At 35.0% G+C, this 17896-nt stretch overlaps 2 protein-coding genes across 13 annotated transcripts in view; one reads left to right on the plus strand and one right to left on the minus strand.

The window, feature by feature from the left end:
* Nucleotides 1–17896, plus strand: part of LOC111057639 (CUE domain-containing protein 2) — a 68192-nt gene that overhangs the window by 24944 nt on the left and 25352 nt on the right. For 4 of the 10 annotated variants that reach the window (XR_005573147.1, XR_005573148.1, XR_005573151.1 and 1 more), the window contains exon 1: nt 16165–16509. The exons of 2 other annotated variants lie outside the window; for them this stretch is intronic. The gene's annotated coding sequence lies outside the window, so the exon portion shown is untranslated. Of the gene's footprint in view, nt 1–16146; nt 16510–17896 lie in introns of those variants that run through there. 4 more of the 10 variants (XR_005573149.1, XR_005573152.1, XR_005573150.1 and 1 more) reach the window with 3 other exon arrangements.
* On the minus strand, nt 4337–15057 carry LOC111057580 (serine-rich adhesin for platelets-like). 3 transcript variants are annotated; one of them, XM_039442436.1, is made up of 3 exons: nt 14892–15057; nt 5845–9674; nt 4337–5649 (listed from the first exon to the last, which is right to left on the minus strand). In XM_039442436.1, exons 1-3 carry the CDS (start codon nt 14979–14981, stop codon nt 5034–5036), a joined length of 4536 nt encoding a protein of 1511 aa, XP_039298370.1. In that variant the 5' UTR covers nt 14982–15057; the 3' UTR covers nt 4337–5033. The 3 variants fall into 3 exon arrangements, with proteins under 3 accessions (XP_039298370.1, XP_039298369.1, XP_039298368.1); XM_039442435.1 differs by having other exon boundaries at nt 4337–8019; nt 8152–9674; nt 14892–15056; XM_039442434.1 differs by having other exon boundaries at nt 4337–9674; nt 14892–15056.

Consider the following 17896-nt stretch of genomic DNA (forward strand, 5'->3'; position numbering starts at 1 on the left):
AAGACCGTAGTAGATTTAAGCGTAACAAAATCGCTTTTTTAAAAACATTCTAAAATATATTTTTGGTGCCTACTAAATATAAGTTTGTATCTAATAGTAAAATTTACTGATTTTTACTGTTTGTGAACAAAAAACAAATTTCCTGTAAAAGTCAGCCTTCCTGACATTATAAACGATGACATTCTATTACCAACTTAACTTAACCCTAAACTAGTTTAACTTAAACTGGATTAGTAAGTGCACTGAGAAAACCGATTCAAGTTTAAACTTTCAGATTAACTTAAACTCGATTAGCTTAATCGAGTTCAGCAATCTATACTGTGCAAACGGCCCTTAGAGTTGGTTCTAAAGAAATGCAAATATTATTTCTTTTTATAAAAAAATAGCTTGTATTTTTGTAATTATTGGACGGTGTTGTCGTTGAAGATTACATCTTCACTCCCCTCCCTCTCACGTCACTATTCCATAACATATAGAAAACCAAAACTCTATTATTTGACAAAGCGATGGCAATTTATCTCAAAACTAGTCTGAATGGATTTACGCCACTTCCATTCTCAACATGATGTAATAAGATAATCGTGGTAAAACATTTTAATCAATCCAGTATTTACACGATATCATTTTTAGTTCATCTGTCGCATAGTAGCTTTTTCCACTGCCTCTTGTATCTTAAGCATTTTTAAAGTATTTTAATACAGCACAAAGTTGATTTCAACTAGGTAGAAATAGTTTCATGATCTCTTTTGTAGTCAATAATTTTTGTTACTCGCAGTACAGTTTACTTTATAATTTTGATATGTTTTTACTAATGTGTGAATACTATATTTTAGCTTGTGTTCCTGTTCTCAACTACTTAAATAGGTACTCATAACCTTGATTTACCTGATTACAGAATATCTTAGTGGATGATGGAAAAATATTAGTAAATTAAATCAGTTCATTGAAAATGATCTTTTGCTGAACAAATTTACTAAAAAGTCTAGTATTTCATTCATTTATGTTATAATTCATTAGTGTTTGGCAATTTTCTCCTTTTTATTGTAAACTTTCTACTTTATAGAAAAAATTATGTTCTACCTTGTTTAATTCAAATAACATAATAACCAAAATTGTATTTATTCCTGGAAACTAATTTTACAATCTTCATCAGATTCAAATTGCTACAAAATATCTTTTTCATCTCCACTGATTCATGAATATTAATTAATAAAATAGTCTATAGAAATTTTGAATTGAGTTAATTTTGAACTAAATTTTCCAATTTAATAAGTTTAATGCAAGGTTCGAATTAAGACTATTGGCTGCTAATAAATTTCGTAGGCATTGATAGTGAAGTTTCTTGTTCTATAGTTTTCGATAAATTGAAAATTTAGCATTGCAATAAGAGATAAATTTTTATCTACTTTGTAGTTTTTGAAATTTTTAATAAACTATACGATGTATTAAGAATATTGAAAATCATATAGTAATATGTTTAATAATATAGTATAATATAGTTATAAAATTGGAGAATATCAATAATGATAGATGAACATCATAAATTTTGAATACTTTAACTGAAATAGTGTAACACCAAGAATAAGACAAAAAATATATGTTTATTTTGGATTTCGTGGTGTCACTTGATGCCCTTATCAGTATTTTATTTCTATTTTTAGAGTTGATTTAAAGTTTGAACGTTAGAGGCCGTTTTCACACTCATATTTCCAACCTAATATGTCGATTATATATGCGTCGACACAACACCTAGATTGTCCTCCAGATTGGCTTATTCTCACCAACAGGTGAATCTCAGCCAATCACAGGACATTCTGGGTGTCGTGTCGGTCAGAAATCAGCTGTGAAAACGGCCAAAGTTGGAATTCTTATATTGGTAGTCACTGCCGACGAAGAAAAATTATTTACATTTAAATGCAACTCGGGATTACTGTGTGAGTATATAGACTGTCACACATTTTGGTGGTAGACATCCGTACATGGTGACAGATTTTTAAACAAAATTTTTGTAAACAGATTTCTCGTCATGTTTTAATTTTTTTCAAACTTGAACGTAATTTGGCTTTCGCAAATTTTTTTAATCAAATTGATGAATTTTGTGAAGCTATTACCATACAGAAAAGATAGCATTCAATGGTATAAGTCGTTCAAGGGAGTTTATGTTCCAATTTTCACTGTCAACTCAAGCCGATAGTCCTAGTAGATCTTTTTCGTGAAGCTATATGACGTTCGTAGTCTCTCATACTGTGCTGTTCTTACACTTTCACCCGGCCAAAACAGTACCTAATAAAAGACAGTAGTCGGCTTGAATTAACAAAAATCGGTTTGAAATTTGGAACATAAGCTACCTATACCATAGGATATCACCTTATGTAATCTTTTCTCGATTCTATTACTTCACCTGCATTAAAAACAATTTTTATTTGAGAGTAATTAAGGAACATTGTAGTCTACTAATATTTGTGAGAAACGTTCAGCTACAAAACAAATTCAATTTTATTCTATTCTATTTGTTTTAATTAAAAAGTAATAAAATGAATAATTCGCATTTGCGACGGAGAATCAGTCAGCAGTGACTTCCATGATTGGAACGTCAACAAACTAGATGATCTAGATGATAAAAGATCAATGAAATAATGTTGAAATTTCTGTATCAGAAAATTGTTCATCATTTTAAATATTTATTCTAAATTTTTTAAATACGTTATCAATCCATTGCAAAAATTTAAATTATAGCAATAATTATAACGGTATCAGGCATTTTTTATCATCTTATTTATTTTAATAGCCTCTTTTCAATTCTTAATAAGGTAATAAAAAGTCACCCATATTTTCTTAAAACAAGATAATTTTCTATTCAGGCATTGATCTCTTTAGTAGTAAGTACTTAATTTGAATAATATTCACTTTCACATTAGATAGACAAATCTGTACTTATTAAAAGAACAATTATTTGAACACGTAAGTTAAGTTGAACAAGATTTTTTTCGTTTTATGTAAAAGCCCAATATTGTATTAAAAGTCTAATAACTTATCTCCCTGTTGGGAATTGTTTTTTCACACATCAAGACTCATGCTGATAATTCTAAACTAAGACATTTACAGAAGGATTTATTATACAATACTATAATTATTGTAAAGGACATATTTACAAAACGATAAAATTTCACCTTTTCTAATAATTGTGTTGTTCATTCTCCATTCACACTCCATTTATTCGCAATAATCCTAGTAACTGAAACCTGTCTTGAAAATATTAGGTTATAACTGATCATAATAATAATTGATGACTGCGAAAATTAATCAATTTTTATTTTTAATGAAAGCGATTGCATCAGTGTACGGCACGACAGTACTATTAGTGAAACAACTGTCACTCAAAAATGTGATTCATTTCAAATTTGAAATTTCATTACCTATTTTTATGTTATGCATGTTTTTAAAAATAACGTGGGTTCATCAAAAATATTATATTTTCAATATGCAAAGTTTTAATACTACATTTACACCTTACTCGACTATCAGAACTGGTGAATTGGAGGGTTTTCAACAGTATTGTTTCATTAATTGCTGGGGAAAGTGGTCTTATTCATTTGGTTTTTGGATTCAGTTCTTCAGGTTCTGGGTACGATTTGAGGAAATAATCAATTGAATCCTTTGAGACAGATGAAAACTTGTTCCACTAAATATAAATGCTACTCTTGGATAGCTAACTGGATGGTATAACAAGTCTGAATATTTTGTATTATGGTTCATTGCCTTCTAAGTGCAAGCATGCTTTACTCAAAGCCTTGAATCAAAAAGCTTCTCAATAGGTACTGTTCTTGTTTTATCACTTACCCTGGACAGATGTGTAGGACAATTCAATTGATGCAAATTCTTTTCCCAGTTTCCCTTTTAGAGTTGTATACAATCACATACTACCGTAAATAAAATATTGCATTAGCTATCTATAGCTTATGCTATCTTTTATCACTACGGTAGTACAGACTTGCTATGAATCACTAATAAGTCAGAATCAATTATTTGTCAGTATAACTCCATTTATTATATTCAATTTCTTAACGAATCTAATTTTATTCCAGTTCTAGCAAAATATTTAAAGGCGCTTAATAGACTACTTATAAAGAATTATTAAGGAATAAAAATGGTGTAATACCTACTCGTTTAGAATAAACGTGATAGCAACTCGCATTTTATCATGAACTAGAAATATTTATCTTTGCAGAAAAACAAATAAAATATTTCTTTATTTTGACATTGTAAAACATTACAATAAAATGAAAAAAAGTTTTATACAACTAAAAAGCAAAATACATTCAAAACTAAAAAAATATTCAAAATCATAATAATCATTTAATATAAAAGTGAGTTCATAATTATGTCATATTGCAATTAGTGTGAAATCAGAATAACAAATTAACATACAGTAACAGTTTTTCTAATTAATGCTATAAAATACTCTTGAAGACTTACTGCGAATATTAACAACGGAATAAATGGAGAATATATTTTTGTAAAGCAAAATTCAATTTCTTTCTAGCTAATTCTGTTGTCAATGTTTGCAGTAAGGCAGCGGAAGTCTTCAGAGTATTTTACAGCATTAATTAGGAATTTTGTTTTGTTGATTATAATTATTTCACTTGACATGTATTGGAAGTCACAATAATTATTTTGATGAAAATTCAAATAACATTGTCATTTCATGAAAATAATTTATAATAATTGTCAGGCAACCATTCAAATCAACGCTTTGTTTTTAACAATAAATTATCTTGATTTGTGTAAGAAAAAAAATATCCATCAGTTTTCAGATTTCATTATTTATCAGATCAACATCAGTTTTTTACTGCTTATTCAAATTGAATTGAATTCAGACTTTCACTGAAGCCCTTTTTCATGATGTTGAGAAATATCTAAAAAAAATGATTTAAAAAATGGAAAATGTAAGCATAAAATAAAGAACAAACACAATCAGCTGTTGTAAGGATAATCAATGATAGATTCTAGATAGATTGTATTGCATGAACTCTCTATAAAATCCATTTTTTAGTAGATGTCACTTTTGGTGTAGTATTTTTAGTTGACAAACTGGTTGATGAGCCTGTTGGTGTTGATTGAGTGCTTGCCACTGATGTTGATTCGCTAACTGTTGATGTGTTACTGGATGTAGATAATCCTATTGACGTTGATGTTGCACCAATTGTTGTTGATGCACCAATTGTTGTTGAAGCACCAATTGATGACGATGAGCCTGTCGATGTTGATTCTGTACTAGGTGATACACTAGTTGATCCTAATGAGCCTGTTGATGTAGATTTAGTGGTGACAACTGAAGTTGACTCAGTACTTGTTGATGTATTACTGGATGTTGATGAGCCTGTTGAAGTTGTTTCTGTACTTGGTAATTGACTAGTTGAAGTTGTTTCTGTACTTCGTGATTGAATAGTTGATTTTGATGCACTACTGGATGTTGAAAAGCCGGTTGATGGAGATACAGTGCTCACAGCTGATGTTGATTCAGTACCTGTTGATATATTACTGGTTGTTGAAAAGCCTGTTGAAGTTGATTCGGTACTTGTTGAGGTATTACTGGATGTTGTTGAGCCTGTTGAAGTTGTTTCTGTACTTGGTGATTGACTAGTAGATTTTGATGCACTACTGGATGTTGAAAAACCGGCTGATGTAGATACAGTGCTCACAGCTGATGTTGATTCAGTACCTGTTGATTTATTACTGGTTGTTGAAAAGCCTGTTGAAGTTGATTCGGTACTTGTTGATGTATTACTGGATATTGATGATCCTGTTGAAGTTGTTTCTGTACTTGGTGATTGACTAGTAGATTTTGATGCATTGCTGGATGTTGATGAAGATTCAGTGCTTACATCTGAAGTTGATTTGGTACTTGTTGGTGCATTACTGGATGCTGATGTGCCTATTGATGTAGATTCAGTGCTGAACACTGAAGTTGATTCAGTACCTGTTGAAGGGCCCATTGATGTTGAAGCTCCAATTGATGTTGATGTTTTACTGGGTGTTGATGAGCCTATTGATGATGATTCTGTACTTTGTGATGCACTAGTAGATTTTGATGAGCCTATTGATGTAGACTCAGTGCTAATCACTGATGTTGATTCAGTACTTGTAGGTGATCCACTATCTGATGTGATGGTTGGTGTTGATGTTAATTGAGTGCTTGACTGAGATGAACCAATTGATGTAGACTCAGTATTCGATGGGGATGAACTGGTTAGTGTTGATGCAATAGTTGGTGATGAAGAACCTGTAGATGATTGAGTGCCAGTTGATGTTGAACCAATGCTTGATGACAATGTTCCAGATGATGATGCTAGAGTACTTGATGAAGTCAATTGGGTTATTAAAGTTGTTGATGGAGACTGGGTTATAGTTGTAGATTCAATTGATGAAGATGCTGCTGCACTAGATGATGGTCTGGTTGTACTGGATCCTAGTGAAGAATCAGTTGTTGGAGGAAGTACAGTGGTAGTAGTTAGCATTACACTAGTGATTGAAGTATTCGCTGTCACAGTTGAAGAAGATGAAGTTTCAGTTGTTGGGATTGCAGTAGTCGTTGAAGAAGATGCAGTAGGAGTTAAAGAAGATTGAGTGCTGGTTGCTGTTGAAATAGTTGAAGAAGATGCTGTGGAGGTTGATGGGGATGGAGCTGTGCTGCTGGGAGTTGAAGTTGAAGTGTTTGATGGTGCAATTGAACTGCTTGCAGTTGCCATTCCTGTGCTAGTAGATGCATTTGTACTGCTTGAAGCTTCAGTTGAACTACCTGGAGATGCTGTACTAGAAGATACAGTGCTTGGAGAAGTGGTTGTATTGCTTGGAGATGAAGTTGAAGTACTCTGAGATGAAGTTGTAGTGCTTGTAGATATTGTGCTAGGAGATACAGTACTTGGAGATGCAATTGTACTGCTTGGAGATGCAGTAGTACTGCTGGGAGATGCAGTTGTACTGCTTGGAGATATGGTTGTACTGCTTGGAGATGCGGTTGTACTGCTTGGAGATGCAGTTGTACTACCTGGAGATGCAGTTGTATTGCTTGAAGATGTAGTTGTACTACTTGGAGATGCAGTTGTATTGCTTGAAGATGTAGTTGTACTACTTGGAGATGCAGTTGTACTGCTTGAAGATGCAGTTGTACTGCTAGGAGATGCAGTTGTACTGCTTGGAGATATGGTTGTACTGCTTGGAGATGCGGTTGTACTGCTTGGAGATGCAGTTGTACTACTTGGAGATGCAGTTGTACTGCTTGAAGATGCAGTTGTACTACTTGGAGATGCAGTTGTACTGCTTGAAGATGCAGTTGTACTGCTTGGAGATGCAGTTGCACTGCTTGGAGATACGTTTGTACTGCTTGGAGATGCGGTTGTACTGCTTGGAGATGCATTTGTACTACTTGAAGATGCAGTTGTACTGCTTAAAGATGCAGTTGAACTGCTTAAAGATGCAGTTGTACTGCTTGGAGATGATGTTGTACTGCTTGGAGATATGATTGTACTGCTTGGAGATGCGGTTGTACTGCTTGGAGATCCAGTTGTACTACTTGGAGATGCAGTTGTACTGCTTAAAGATGCAGTTGTACTGCTTGGTGATGCAGTTGTACTGCTTGGAGATGCATTTGTACTACTTGGAGATGCAGTTGTACTGCTTAAAGATGCAGTTTTACTGCTTGGAGATGAAGTTGTACTGCTTGGAGATGCGGTTGTACTGCTTGGAGATGCAGTTGTACTGATTGAAGATGCAGTTGTACTGCTTGGAGATGCAGTTGTACTGCTTGGAGTTACGGTTGTACTGCTTGGAGATGTGGTTGTACTGCTTGGAGATTCTGTGCTAGGAAATGAAGTTGTACTGATAGAAGATGTAGTTGTACTGCTTGGAGATGCAGTTGTAGTACTTGGAGATGCAGTTGTACTACTTAAAGATGCAGTTGTACTGCTTGGAGATGCAGTTGTACTGCTTGGAGATGCAGTTGTACTACTTGGAGATGCATTGCTGGAAGACTCAGTGCTTGGAGATGTGATGCTAGAAGATGCAGTGCTTTGAGATGCAGTTATACTGCTTGAAGTTGCAGCTGTAGCACTTGGTGATACTGTGCTAGGAGATACAGTGCTTGGAGATGTAGTTGTACTGCTTGGAGATATTGTGCTAGGAGATTCAGTGCTTGGAGAAGCAGTTGTACTGCTTGAAGTTGCAGTGCTTGGAGATACTGTGCTAGGAGATACAGTGCTTGGAGTTGTAGATGTACTAGTTGGAGATGCAGTGCTGGAAGATTTAGTGCCTGGAGATGAGGTGCTAGACGATTCAGTGCTTTGAGATGCAGATGCAGATGTGCTTGAAGCTGCAGTTGTACTACTTGGAGATTCTGTGCTAGGAGATTCAGTGCTTGTTGGTGCAGTTGTAGAGCTAGGTGATTCAGTGCTTGGAGGTGCAGTTGTACTGTTTGGAGATGCAGTTGTACTGCTTGTAGATGTAGATGTACTACTTGGAGATGCTGTACTAGGAGTTTCAGTGCTAGTTGACACAGTTGTACTACTTGGAGTTGCAGTGCTTGGAGATGCAGTTGTGCTTGTGAATGTTGTTGGTGGACGTGGCGATGCAGTTGTACTTGAAAATTTAGTTGAAGTTGGTGTAGTGAAACTGATAGTTGTTTGAGACTCAGTAGGAGTTGATGTGGGTGTTGTAGTAGATGCTGAAGTAGTTGGGAATGATGTTGATGTACTTGTTGAGATTGGTAGTGTGATAGTTGTTGATGTTGATGTGCTTGTTGTTGTTTGTTCTGTGCTAGTTGTTGTTGATGTACTTGTTGAGGTTGGTACTGTGGTAGTTGATGTGCTTGTTGTGGTTGGTTCTGTGCTAGTTGTTGTTGATGTACTTGTTGAGGTTGGTACTATGGTAGTTGTTGATGTTGATGTACTTGTTGAGGTTGGTACTGTGGTAGTTGATGTGCTTGTTGAGGTTGGTACTGTGGTAGTTGATGTGCTTGTTGTGGTTGGTTCTGTGCTAGTAGATGTTGATGTGCTTGTTGAGGTTGGTACTGTTGTAGTTGTTGATGTTGATGTACTTGTTGAGGCTGGTACTGTGGTAGTCGATGTGCTTGTTGGGGTTGGTACTGTGGTAGTTGTTGATGCTGATGTGCTTGTTGGGGCTGTTACTGTGGTAGTTGTTGATGTTGATGTGCTTGTTGTGGTTGGTACTGTGGTAGTCGTTGTTGTTGATGTGCTTGTTGTGGTCGGTACAGTGGTAGTCGTTGTTGATGTAATTGGTTTAATTATAGGATGTGGTTGTGGCTTGTGGCCAGGCTTTAAAACACATCTACCCACCTTGCGGCTGAAAAATGCATGAAAGACGCAACGTATTGCCAAGGTATAATTATTTCTACATAAGAAATACACGTCTGGCTCCACTTTTGACTCTATAATTGTGTTGTCTTTACATTGTCCTTTAAGAACGAATGCCACTTTCGCATTTTGAACACAAGCACACTTTTTGAAGTAGTGCTCAAAGTAACAACCTTCTCTGCAGTCCGTTTTGTGTAGGAAGAACTCCTTATTGTATTTTACGCATGTGAAGTATCTTCTCAAACTCCTTTCAACAACAAGGTCGCCGCTCGTTCTACATATGCGGAATTTGTCACGAATAAAAGCCTGCAAATAGAAAAAAAGCTGAATAAGTGTTCTGTTTGTTAACCAAATGACATTATAGTTATAGACAGTGGCATTAACGTGGATTCTATCCTGTGGAAGAGATCTCTTTCCCAAATGTAATTAGCGAAGCTAACATTATTGTTGACGCTCTAGTACTGAGTGAACTTGTTTCAGAAAGTGGTAGATCCAAATTTTGCAATAGTAAGAGCAGTTAATCATTTTCGAAGACTCATCTTATAGATTAGGATTAGCTCTTAAATTAATTTTGAAATGCTCAAAATATTTTCTAAAAAAAAACCCACGAGAACATGTAAGGAGGCTGCTAATGGATATGAGAAAGATAAAATGTTTGGGTATAGTATCATAAAAAAAAGAATTTCTCAAAAAGACGTTTCCCTACTGCAATACAGAGTGAATTATTCACTGAAACATAAAATCTTTCCTCTACTCTAAGAGCACAAAAATCAATCATCTTCCTGAGAGTTTGAGCGATTTTAATTTCTGACAATTTTTGCAAAAATTCATGATGCTTTTTATCAATGGATTTCATGAAAAATGCAAATCTCCCAGATTTGGATGATATTCGGGCTATGGATAGAGTTTGACGTAACAAGTGTCATGCTATAATATGAGACGTTGACCGATAGGACTGTTCTTGCTGTGCAAGAAACAGTTGAATAACGTTGAAGATAGTACAGAATTTACATTAGCTATTGACGGTGCATGGCAGAATAGAGATTTCAAAAGTTTGAATGGTGTTATGTCTGCTACAACTATAACATCAGAGAAAGAGATTGATGTTGATATTCAAAGTAAATATTTTCAAATATATAAATATGTGAATGATGATGATAGTAGACATTCTAGGAGTAGTCTATATTCAGCAAATTATTCTTGAGTTTGAGGATGAAGGCTGCACTGTTGCAATTTTTCAACGATCAAACAATGAGTATATGTTTGGTGTGAAATACACAAAACACTTGGGTGATGGAAACAGTAGAGGATTCAATAAATGTGTTAAATCAGTTTCCTATGGACTGAAACCTGTCGAAAAATAGAGTGTATTGACCACATACAACAGCGGGTTCAATTCAATTCATTTCATCAAAACACAGAAAACAGTACAAAGATGTGACAATCAGAAAAAATAATAATTATTATTCTAAATATCTATATCAACTATCTGTAAAATACGACTGGAGGTGAAGAACTACTGCATAAGTGAAACACTTGGATTGGAAGAAAGACTAAGAAAGTTGCGACAGGATTTGAAAAATTCAGTAGGCTACTTGTAGTAGTGATGCAAAAACATTCAAGTAGGAGTTTGAGTGATAGGATATCAATAAGATACAGAGCTATTATGGAAATACCATCAGAGAAAACTTTATGAGTGTGAAGACAATGGAAAAACTGTGTGGGGAATCTATTTCCACATCATATCAAGTGTTAGAGGCCCGCACACAGACTTTGTCTCAATGATGGACAGCATAATAATTATGGCACAAATAGCGAGGAAAACATATTCCTATGAAAATACAATAATTCCAACTGCAATAGCTGAGGTGATCAAGCAAATCTTTTGAAGTCTAGCTGAGCCCCAACCTCAATTTCTCCAAAAGTGTTCACAACAATATCATTTTACTAGTGTTCCAAAAAACGTGTTGATGGATCGTCTGAATAGGAAACTGATAAAAATAACTAAGAATCGACCAATCAGTTGAACAATCGACGGTTTATCAATAAATAGTATTGATTTTCACTCTATCCTACTGAAAAATGGATTAGTTCCACCCAAGTTTGACTTGTCTCTAACATTTATCTTTTCGCACTACTGCTCATTCTTCTTGGTTCATCAAGGCGGTTGAAAATCATGTACCATAAGTCAAAAAAGTCGAAAAATGTAGAGGTAATCCTTGAGTGTACCCATATTTCAATACACAAACAAAATTATCAATTTCTATATTGAAAGCTGCTTATTTCGGAAATCCATAATGATAAAGAAATAAACTTAATTTTCAATTGTAGAGCAGAATCTTATCTTTCATTTGACGTAGAAAATTTATATAAAATTAGTTTTTCTATGAAGAAAAGTAGTCCAAGATGTATTTTAGGCAACTGAGCTTGTTGGCCATGAAATTCTCTGCAATTCAAGACGAATCACAAGTTCCTATCCATGCATCAATCTCTATTTAGAGACTATTGATTAACAGTAGAATCGTGAAAAAATAGGAAACATTAAATTTATCGTTTTTTTATTTGGCTGTAACGTTTTAATAATGATCCCATGTCTAGAATCGTTTATTGTAACGGAAACAGAAGGCAATCCTCTACAATCTTGAATAGATTTTTCATATCGAGTATTTCCTCAGAAAGAATGATTTAACTATAACAATGCATAATCGAAAAATAGTAATTGTCCAATATTTCCCACATAGCCCAGTCAATGAAGACATAAAACAGGGGTTCGCGCTTCGCACAACTAATTGAGGGAAAACTGAATTTTCTCAGTGTTAGTATACATAGTGCAGAGCCTGGAATAACAAAATACTCATCGTCTCTTCGCTTGCTTTCCCCTTGGACCCCACTGAAGTTCCAATTGCAATTGTTTCGTGAAACGAGTTTATCTCGACTTCAAATCAATGTATCGAACCGAATTTGATCTCATCGTTCTAAAAATAAATATATCTACAATTTATGTCTTATAACATTTAATCATATATCTATTAGTGTTGGCACTGGTTCTTATGGTGAAAGGGAAACTGCCAACCAGAGTGAGTACACGTGATGACTGAGTGACTCCGTCCCTGTAATTAGCCTGGCATACAGCAGCACGGCTGGGTGAAGGCTTCAGACTTTGAGAGGTTCATGGCTTGACCGAGTCCCCTGAACTGGGAGTAGCTAGCACAGTGATAATCCGGTGGAGTCTCGGGGTTAGCCAGTGAGAGACCAGACTCAGGGAATCAGGGTACCCCGTGTCTAGAAGTAGCAGGCATGTGAAACTTCCATAGGCTAGACTGAGGGACCCAGACTGTGGGACCTGGGTAACGTCTCAGTCTCTGGAAGTAGCATCTTAGTATGTCGAAAAACCCTCTCACTGGTGCTTCTTTCCGAAACGCTCGCGTCCCCTTTTGGGCGCATGTGTGGTGGACGTGCAAGCGCCCACCCTGGAGACGTATACAATTGGGAACCACGAGTATTTTTTCTGGCCTGTAAACGAGTTAGAGGATACGTCCGGGCTTGGTCAGGCCCACGTATCGCCGGAACTGTATAGTGGTGGTTCCACTCAATGCAGGCTAAACTCCTCTATGATACTCGCCTACCGACTTGGCAGTGCCGTTGGGTACGCGTGTCACATCTCACGGGATATGCATACAGCAGGTGCCCACATGGAGGTGTGGCGTTAACGAGTGGTGTCGCGGCCAGAACCATGTACAATTGATGAATTACTGAGTATGTGATGTAAAAACCTATTGCTCTGGAGCTCCATAGCTTCATTCATCTACCGCTGATCGGCTTACTATACTCTCATTTTGCTTAACATGCATTCCTCATTGGTTATTCAACCCTTAAGGCTATATAGGTTGACTGAGCTCCCTAATCACAATTTCTGTCGTTTTATAACATACTATTGAAATGTTCAACGGCAATAGAAGAATAGAAAATATATATTCATTGATAAAAGAAAAACATAACATGACAATCAATCAATAATAACTTGATGATTTTAAAAAATGTATATATTATGACATGACCTGTTGGTCGTCTGCCAAGTTGAGCTATTTTATTGATTTAAAATTTACATGCAAGAATTTGAAATTGGATTTTATTCAATTTGAAAAATTCAAAATTTTAAACAATTTTGAAATCAATCAAGGCAACAGAAGAATTACATATAATTACATTAGTCTACATAATTATGCAGGAGTAAAGACAGCAAAACCATCAAGTATTATATTCCTGTATTAACATTTTTCTGTAAGCCCAAGCACTCCTCACTTAACATATGAGCACCCTCCAATCACTATCATTCAAAAACCCTGCCACCTGATCCTCTGATACCACTCTATCGCCTAAATTCGCTCCTTTTTATCTCTGCTAGTACTGGACACCTTCCGATAAAATTCATTCCCTCTTATTGCACAACTTACATATGGTCTGAATTCCCTCTCGCCCCACACTAATATTAAAGTACCAAAGACCACCCCTTGATCTGAATATGATTGATTTCTCATTGCGGGTAAGATTGGCTCCTATATAATTATTGTGTTCGGTGATTGGGTTCAAACGTAAGTAGACAGCATAATTTACAGATTGCCTTGCTCTTTCTCTCCATTTCTCTCTACATTCGTTTTTTATACACTCATTAATATTATTCATACTTTGCCTTAGTACATTCAGCATTCCTTCCTCCCATCTTGGAAATTCAATGTTATATTTTTCTGCCTGCTCTTTCCACACTTTATACCATCCTACTTTCTGTTCAAACATTTTCTGGGCAAGTTTTCGTTTAGCCTAATTGGTCGCAAAGAAAGGGTTCTTATAATATAACTGTAATGCATCTCAAATAAATGACGGTGTAAATTATACTTATTGACTTCCAAACAGACAATATAATTGGGTGTTGATTGCGGTAACGAAAATAATTTCTTGATAAAGGCTCTATGTAACCGTTCTACTTCTTCAAATTTCTTATATACCCAAACCTGACCAACATAGCTCACAAGAGCTTTTACCAACGCATCAAACATTACCCACTTACTCTTCATGTTTATTTCATTTTGGGCGACAAAACTATTCCACACATTATTCAATGCAAACTTTGCCATTGATACTCTCTATTTAACATGCTCACTTAAACGGCAGTAAAATTATATATATTTATTTATTAGAATCACCTCTCATCTCGTGACCCGCGCTCGAGTCAAGACTCTTATAGATATCATCGGCAAAATATCTCTTTTCAGATCACTCATTTTGAAAATCAAGGTAACTAAGAATACATGTGACCTGAATATGAATATAATTGACCCAAAAATACAATTTTCTATTTTCCAGTTGAGTTTCCCGGCTGTGCTCACCACTAGAGCTTTTACACCCAAAGGCATTTTCAGTAGTGGAATACGAAACAATGAGTAATATCTGTGTAAGTTACGTACAAAAATATATTAATTCAATTTCAAAAATATCACATATGAATTCGTTAGCGATTATACTTACGTTTTTCACCTCTGGAGATAGACAGTAATGCTCGGTTGGAAATTGTGAAACTATAATGAAAGTTACAAGAATCAAAGAAACCATATTCATTTTCACTGTACATCTGAGGATAAAATGACTGATCGCTTACACGAAACAATCGCTTCAGAATTCACGAATGAACTCCAACACGTTTCAACAATTTATTTTTAAGAATATTTTTGACCCCATTCAAAATGATCAGTCATACGACTATTGAGCTTGTTAATTACTTCAGGGCGAATTTATTGCTCATTTTCAGGCTATTGTGGTTCTTAGAAGTGAGTTCTCAGCTCTCATCTTTGGCTAGCCATCGTCCATAATATGAGTGATTAAGCATGCATACACACGGTCCTTCTATCAACTATAAATTTAAACCAATTTGCTCAGCTTAATCATAACAAATTCAATTGCAGGCTGTATCCTCTCAATCATAGCGCAGAGGTAGAGCTGTTTATTTTATTTCATGTACGTTTATACAAAGAATAAAGGTTCCTACCTTTTTTAGCAAGAATTCCGTGTTGTCACCACCTATCAACCATTTCTTAAAAAATATAAGTAAATCTGAAATTTATCGTTCAAACTTGAAATTTTACATTTTGGAACTTGATATCCACAATCTTAATCACTAGAAAGTCATAATTTATGACTCATAGATATATTAGTAGTATCGGTTGGTCACGTGACTTCTCCAATGTCTCCATGTCCAATTATGGAGAGATGAATTTCGCTTTATATAAACTACTAAAGAATTGTGTGTCGTGTCATTGGAAATTTCTAAAACCTCTAAGAACTTTTAGAAGAATATCTTTAAAATCTGAGGAAGATGCCTCCCGATCACACCCATAAATCTATCTAAAACTTTTCTTTCATTCTATTACAATATTTCAATTTCACTCCTTTTCATTCTAATAGTGATGAGCATATAGTAGCTAACTATTCTCCTCTATTTGCATTCTAGTTCAGCTAGTTCGTTCTTTTCGTCATCTCATTGAGATGTTGAATTTTCTGGAATGGATCTTAGTCCGAATGAGTTACCAACTTTTTCAACTACCACTAAGCAATAATTTTTGTTTTTATGGGATTGAAGGCGGGGAATATGTATAGGGCTGAGATCTCAGCCATTCTTGAAAACTTTGCCCCGCCTTTCAAAGTGATACGATTGGTCTCCAAATTTAGCAGCCCCTGAAACCCCAAGCCCCTGTTTGACTGCTGAGTGGTGACTGAGTTGATCCTCAGTCCTTTACAACACGTTGCCACGCGCATTTCTCATTCTAACTCTTCAAAAATCTGTGCTCCAATTTTCTTCACAGTGCGTATATTGTGAAAACCCGGATTTCGTCATTTATACAGGTTTCAAATAATTTGATCTTTGGAATGGTTAATGATCAATCATTAAGTTGAACTTGGGGTTGGATCAGAATCAATCATGATTAATTTCCCATACTAAACGAATGTTTAGTTCAAGTGAAGTTTCTATCAAATCGGTACCTTCGAAAATGCTAAATTCTCAATAAATCTATAACAAAAATCTCAAGCTTTCTTCTAGATAACTTGCCATAATAAATTAGTCATATGGGCCACATCTGAGTAAGAACAGGTAAAACATACTCAACTCCTGAGAGAATTTTCATAGAATTCATCAGTTGTATCCAATTAGAATCCATGAAACAAGTAGTGAATCATAAAATGGAAGAGTGGCTGTGCAAAACATGTTTTTGACTCATGAATACTGTAAAAAATTATCAACGATTCTAATTACGGTTTTTTACTCATACACATTACTATAAAATACAACATGTTGAAAATGCAAATTCATTTTGACATTACATTATTCAATTCAAGTCAGTTTGCGAAACTATGCTATAGAATTACTAAACTTGTTTTCATTCATAAAACGATTGTATTGTGTTATTCTAAGCACCAATATTTTAGATTCAACAATATGATTCGATCATGTTAGCTCTGTATTCCCTCATTGAGAAACGCTTGAAAACTTATGATGAAGAGTAATCAATCATTTATCGAGGCTCTACTGCATTAAATGGTAATCACTCCTATAACACTGACGTCAGTTTGTGTAAATCCATTATTTACAAGTACTTGGTGATTGGTTTCAATCAATAAATCTCCATCTATAGCTCGATATCATCTAAAGCATAATATTAATGTGTAAGCGTCATTCCAAATTCATGCTTAAATGATTACGTCAACTAACTTGACGTATATAAAACACTTTTAACAGCTTTTCTAGTCGTGGAAATCGTGCTAATTGTTGCTAGAAACTTATATTTAATGACATGGCTGTAATTTGCGTTATCGGTATCTGCAAGAGTAATTGAAATTTCATGGAAATCAAGGAGAAATTTACCGTCCTTTGTGTGACACCCATGAATTCTTGTTGAATGGGAAGGATCTTTCTCTTAGGTTCCCTTGTTATTTCCGTATTGGGAACACCAACTTAGAACGCAGCCTTTCACCAATTATACAATAATTTATTCTCCTTTGATATTGATTGGAATTTTTATTTAAATACCGGCCTCTGAAATGTTTTTGCATATGAAAAATTCTGAAAAATTTTTCATAGTAGACTCAATGATAAGCTTCTTCTAATCCACCCGGAGATCAAATAGATCAATCAGTATTTATTTGGCCTTCACTCCCTCATCTAGAATTCTTTACGCATTCTTCACCAATAAAATAAATTTGGTGACAACTATTTTTTGTTCCTCTATTTTCCACTTCAATTATAACTATTGTTGTACAAACTAGTTTTATGCAATCTTCTTCTTTCTTCTTTACCGGTGACAAAATTAAAACAGCGAAGTGATCAGGAACTTATTTACTTCTTCATATGGCCTAGTAATTCATTCATACGGAATCACAAGAAGCAATAATAGTATCAGAATGTAGAATTGTATCACTGATCTGCCATATGACTGATGGATACATTCAAATTGACAAAAACTCTGCATTCACTGTGCATT

This window comes from Nilaparvata lugens, chromosome X, assembly GCF_014356525.2.
Source record: "Nilaparvata lugens isolate BPH chromosome X, ASM1435652v1, whole genome shotgun sequence".
NCBI lineage: Eukaryota > Metazoa > Arthropoda > Insecta > Hemiptera > Delphacidae > Nilaparvata > Nilaparvata lugens.

Coding starts and splice junctions, on each gene's coding strand:
- LOC111057580 (XM_039442434.1), bottom strand. CDS start 14,981: ATGAATATGGTTTCTTTGATTCTTGTAACTTTCATTATAGTTTCACAA. Junction 9,675..14,891: donor TATCTCCAGAGGTGAAAAAC/GTAAGTATAATC, acceptor TTCTATTTGCAG/GCTTTTATTCGTGACAAATT.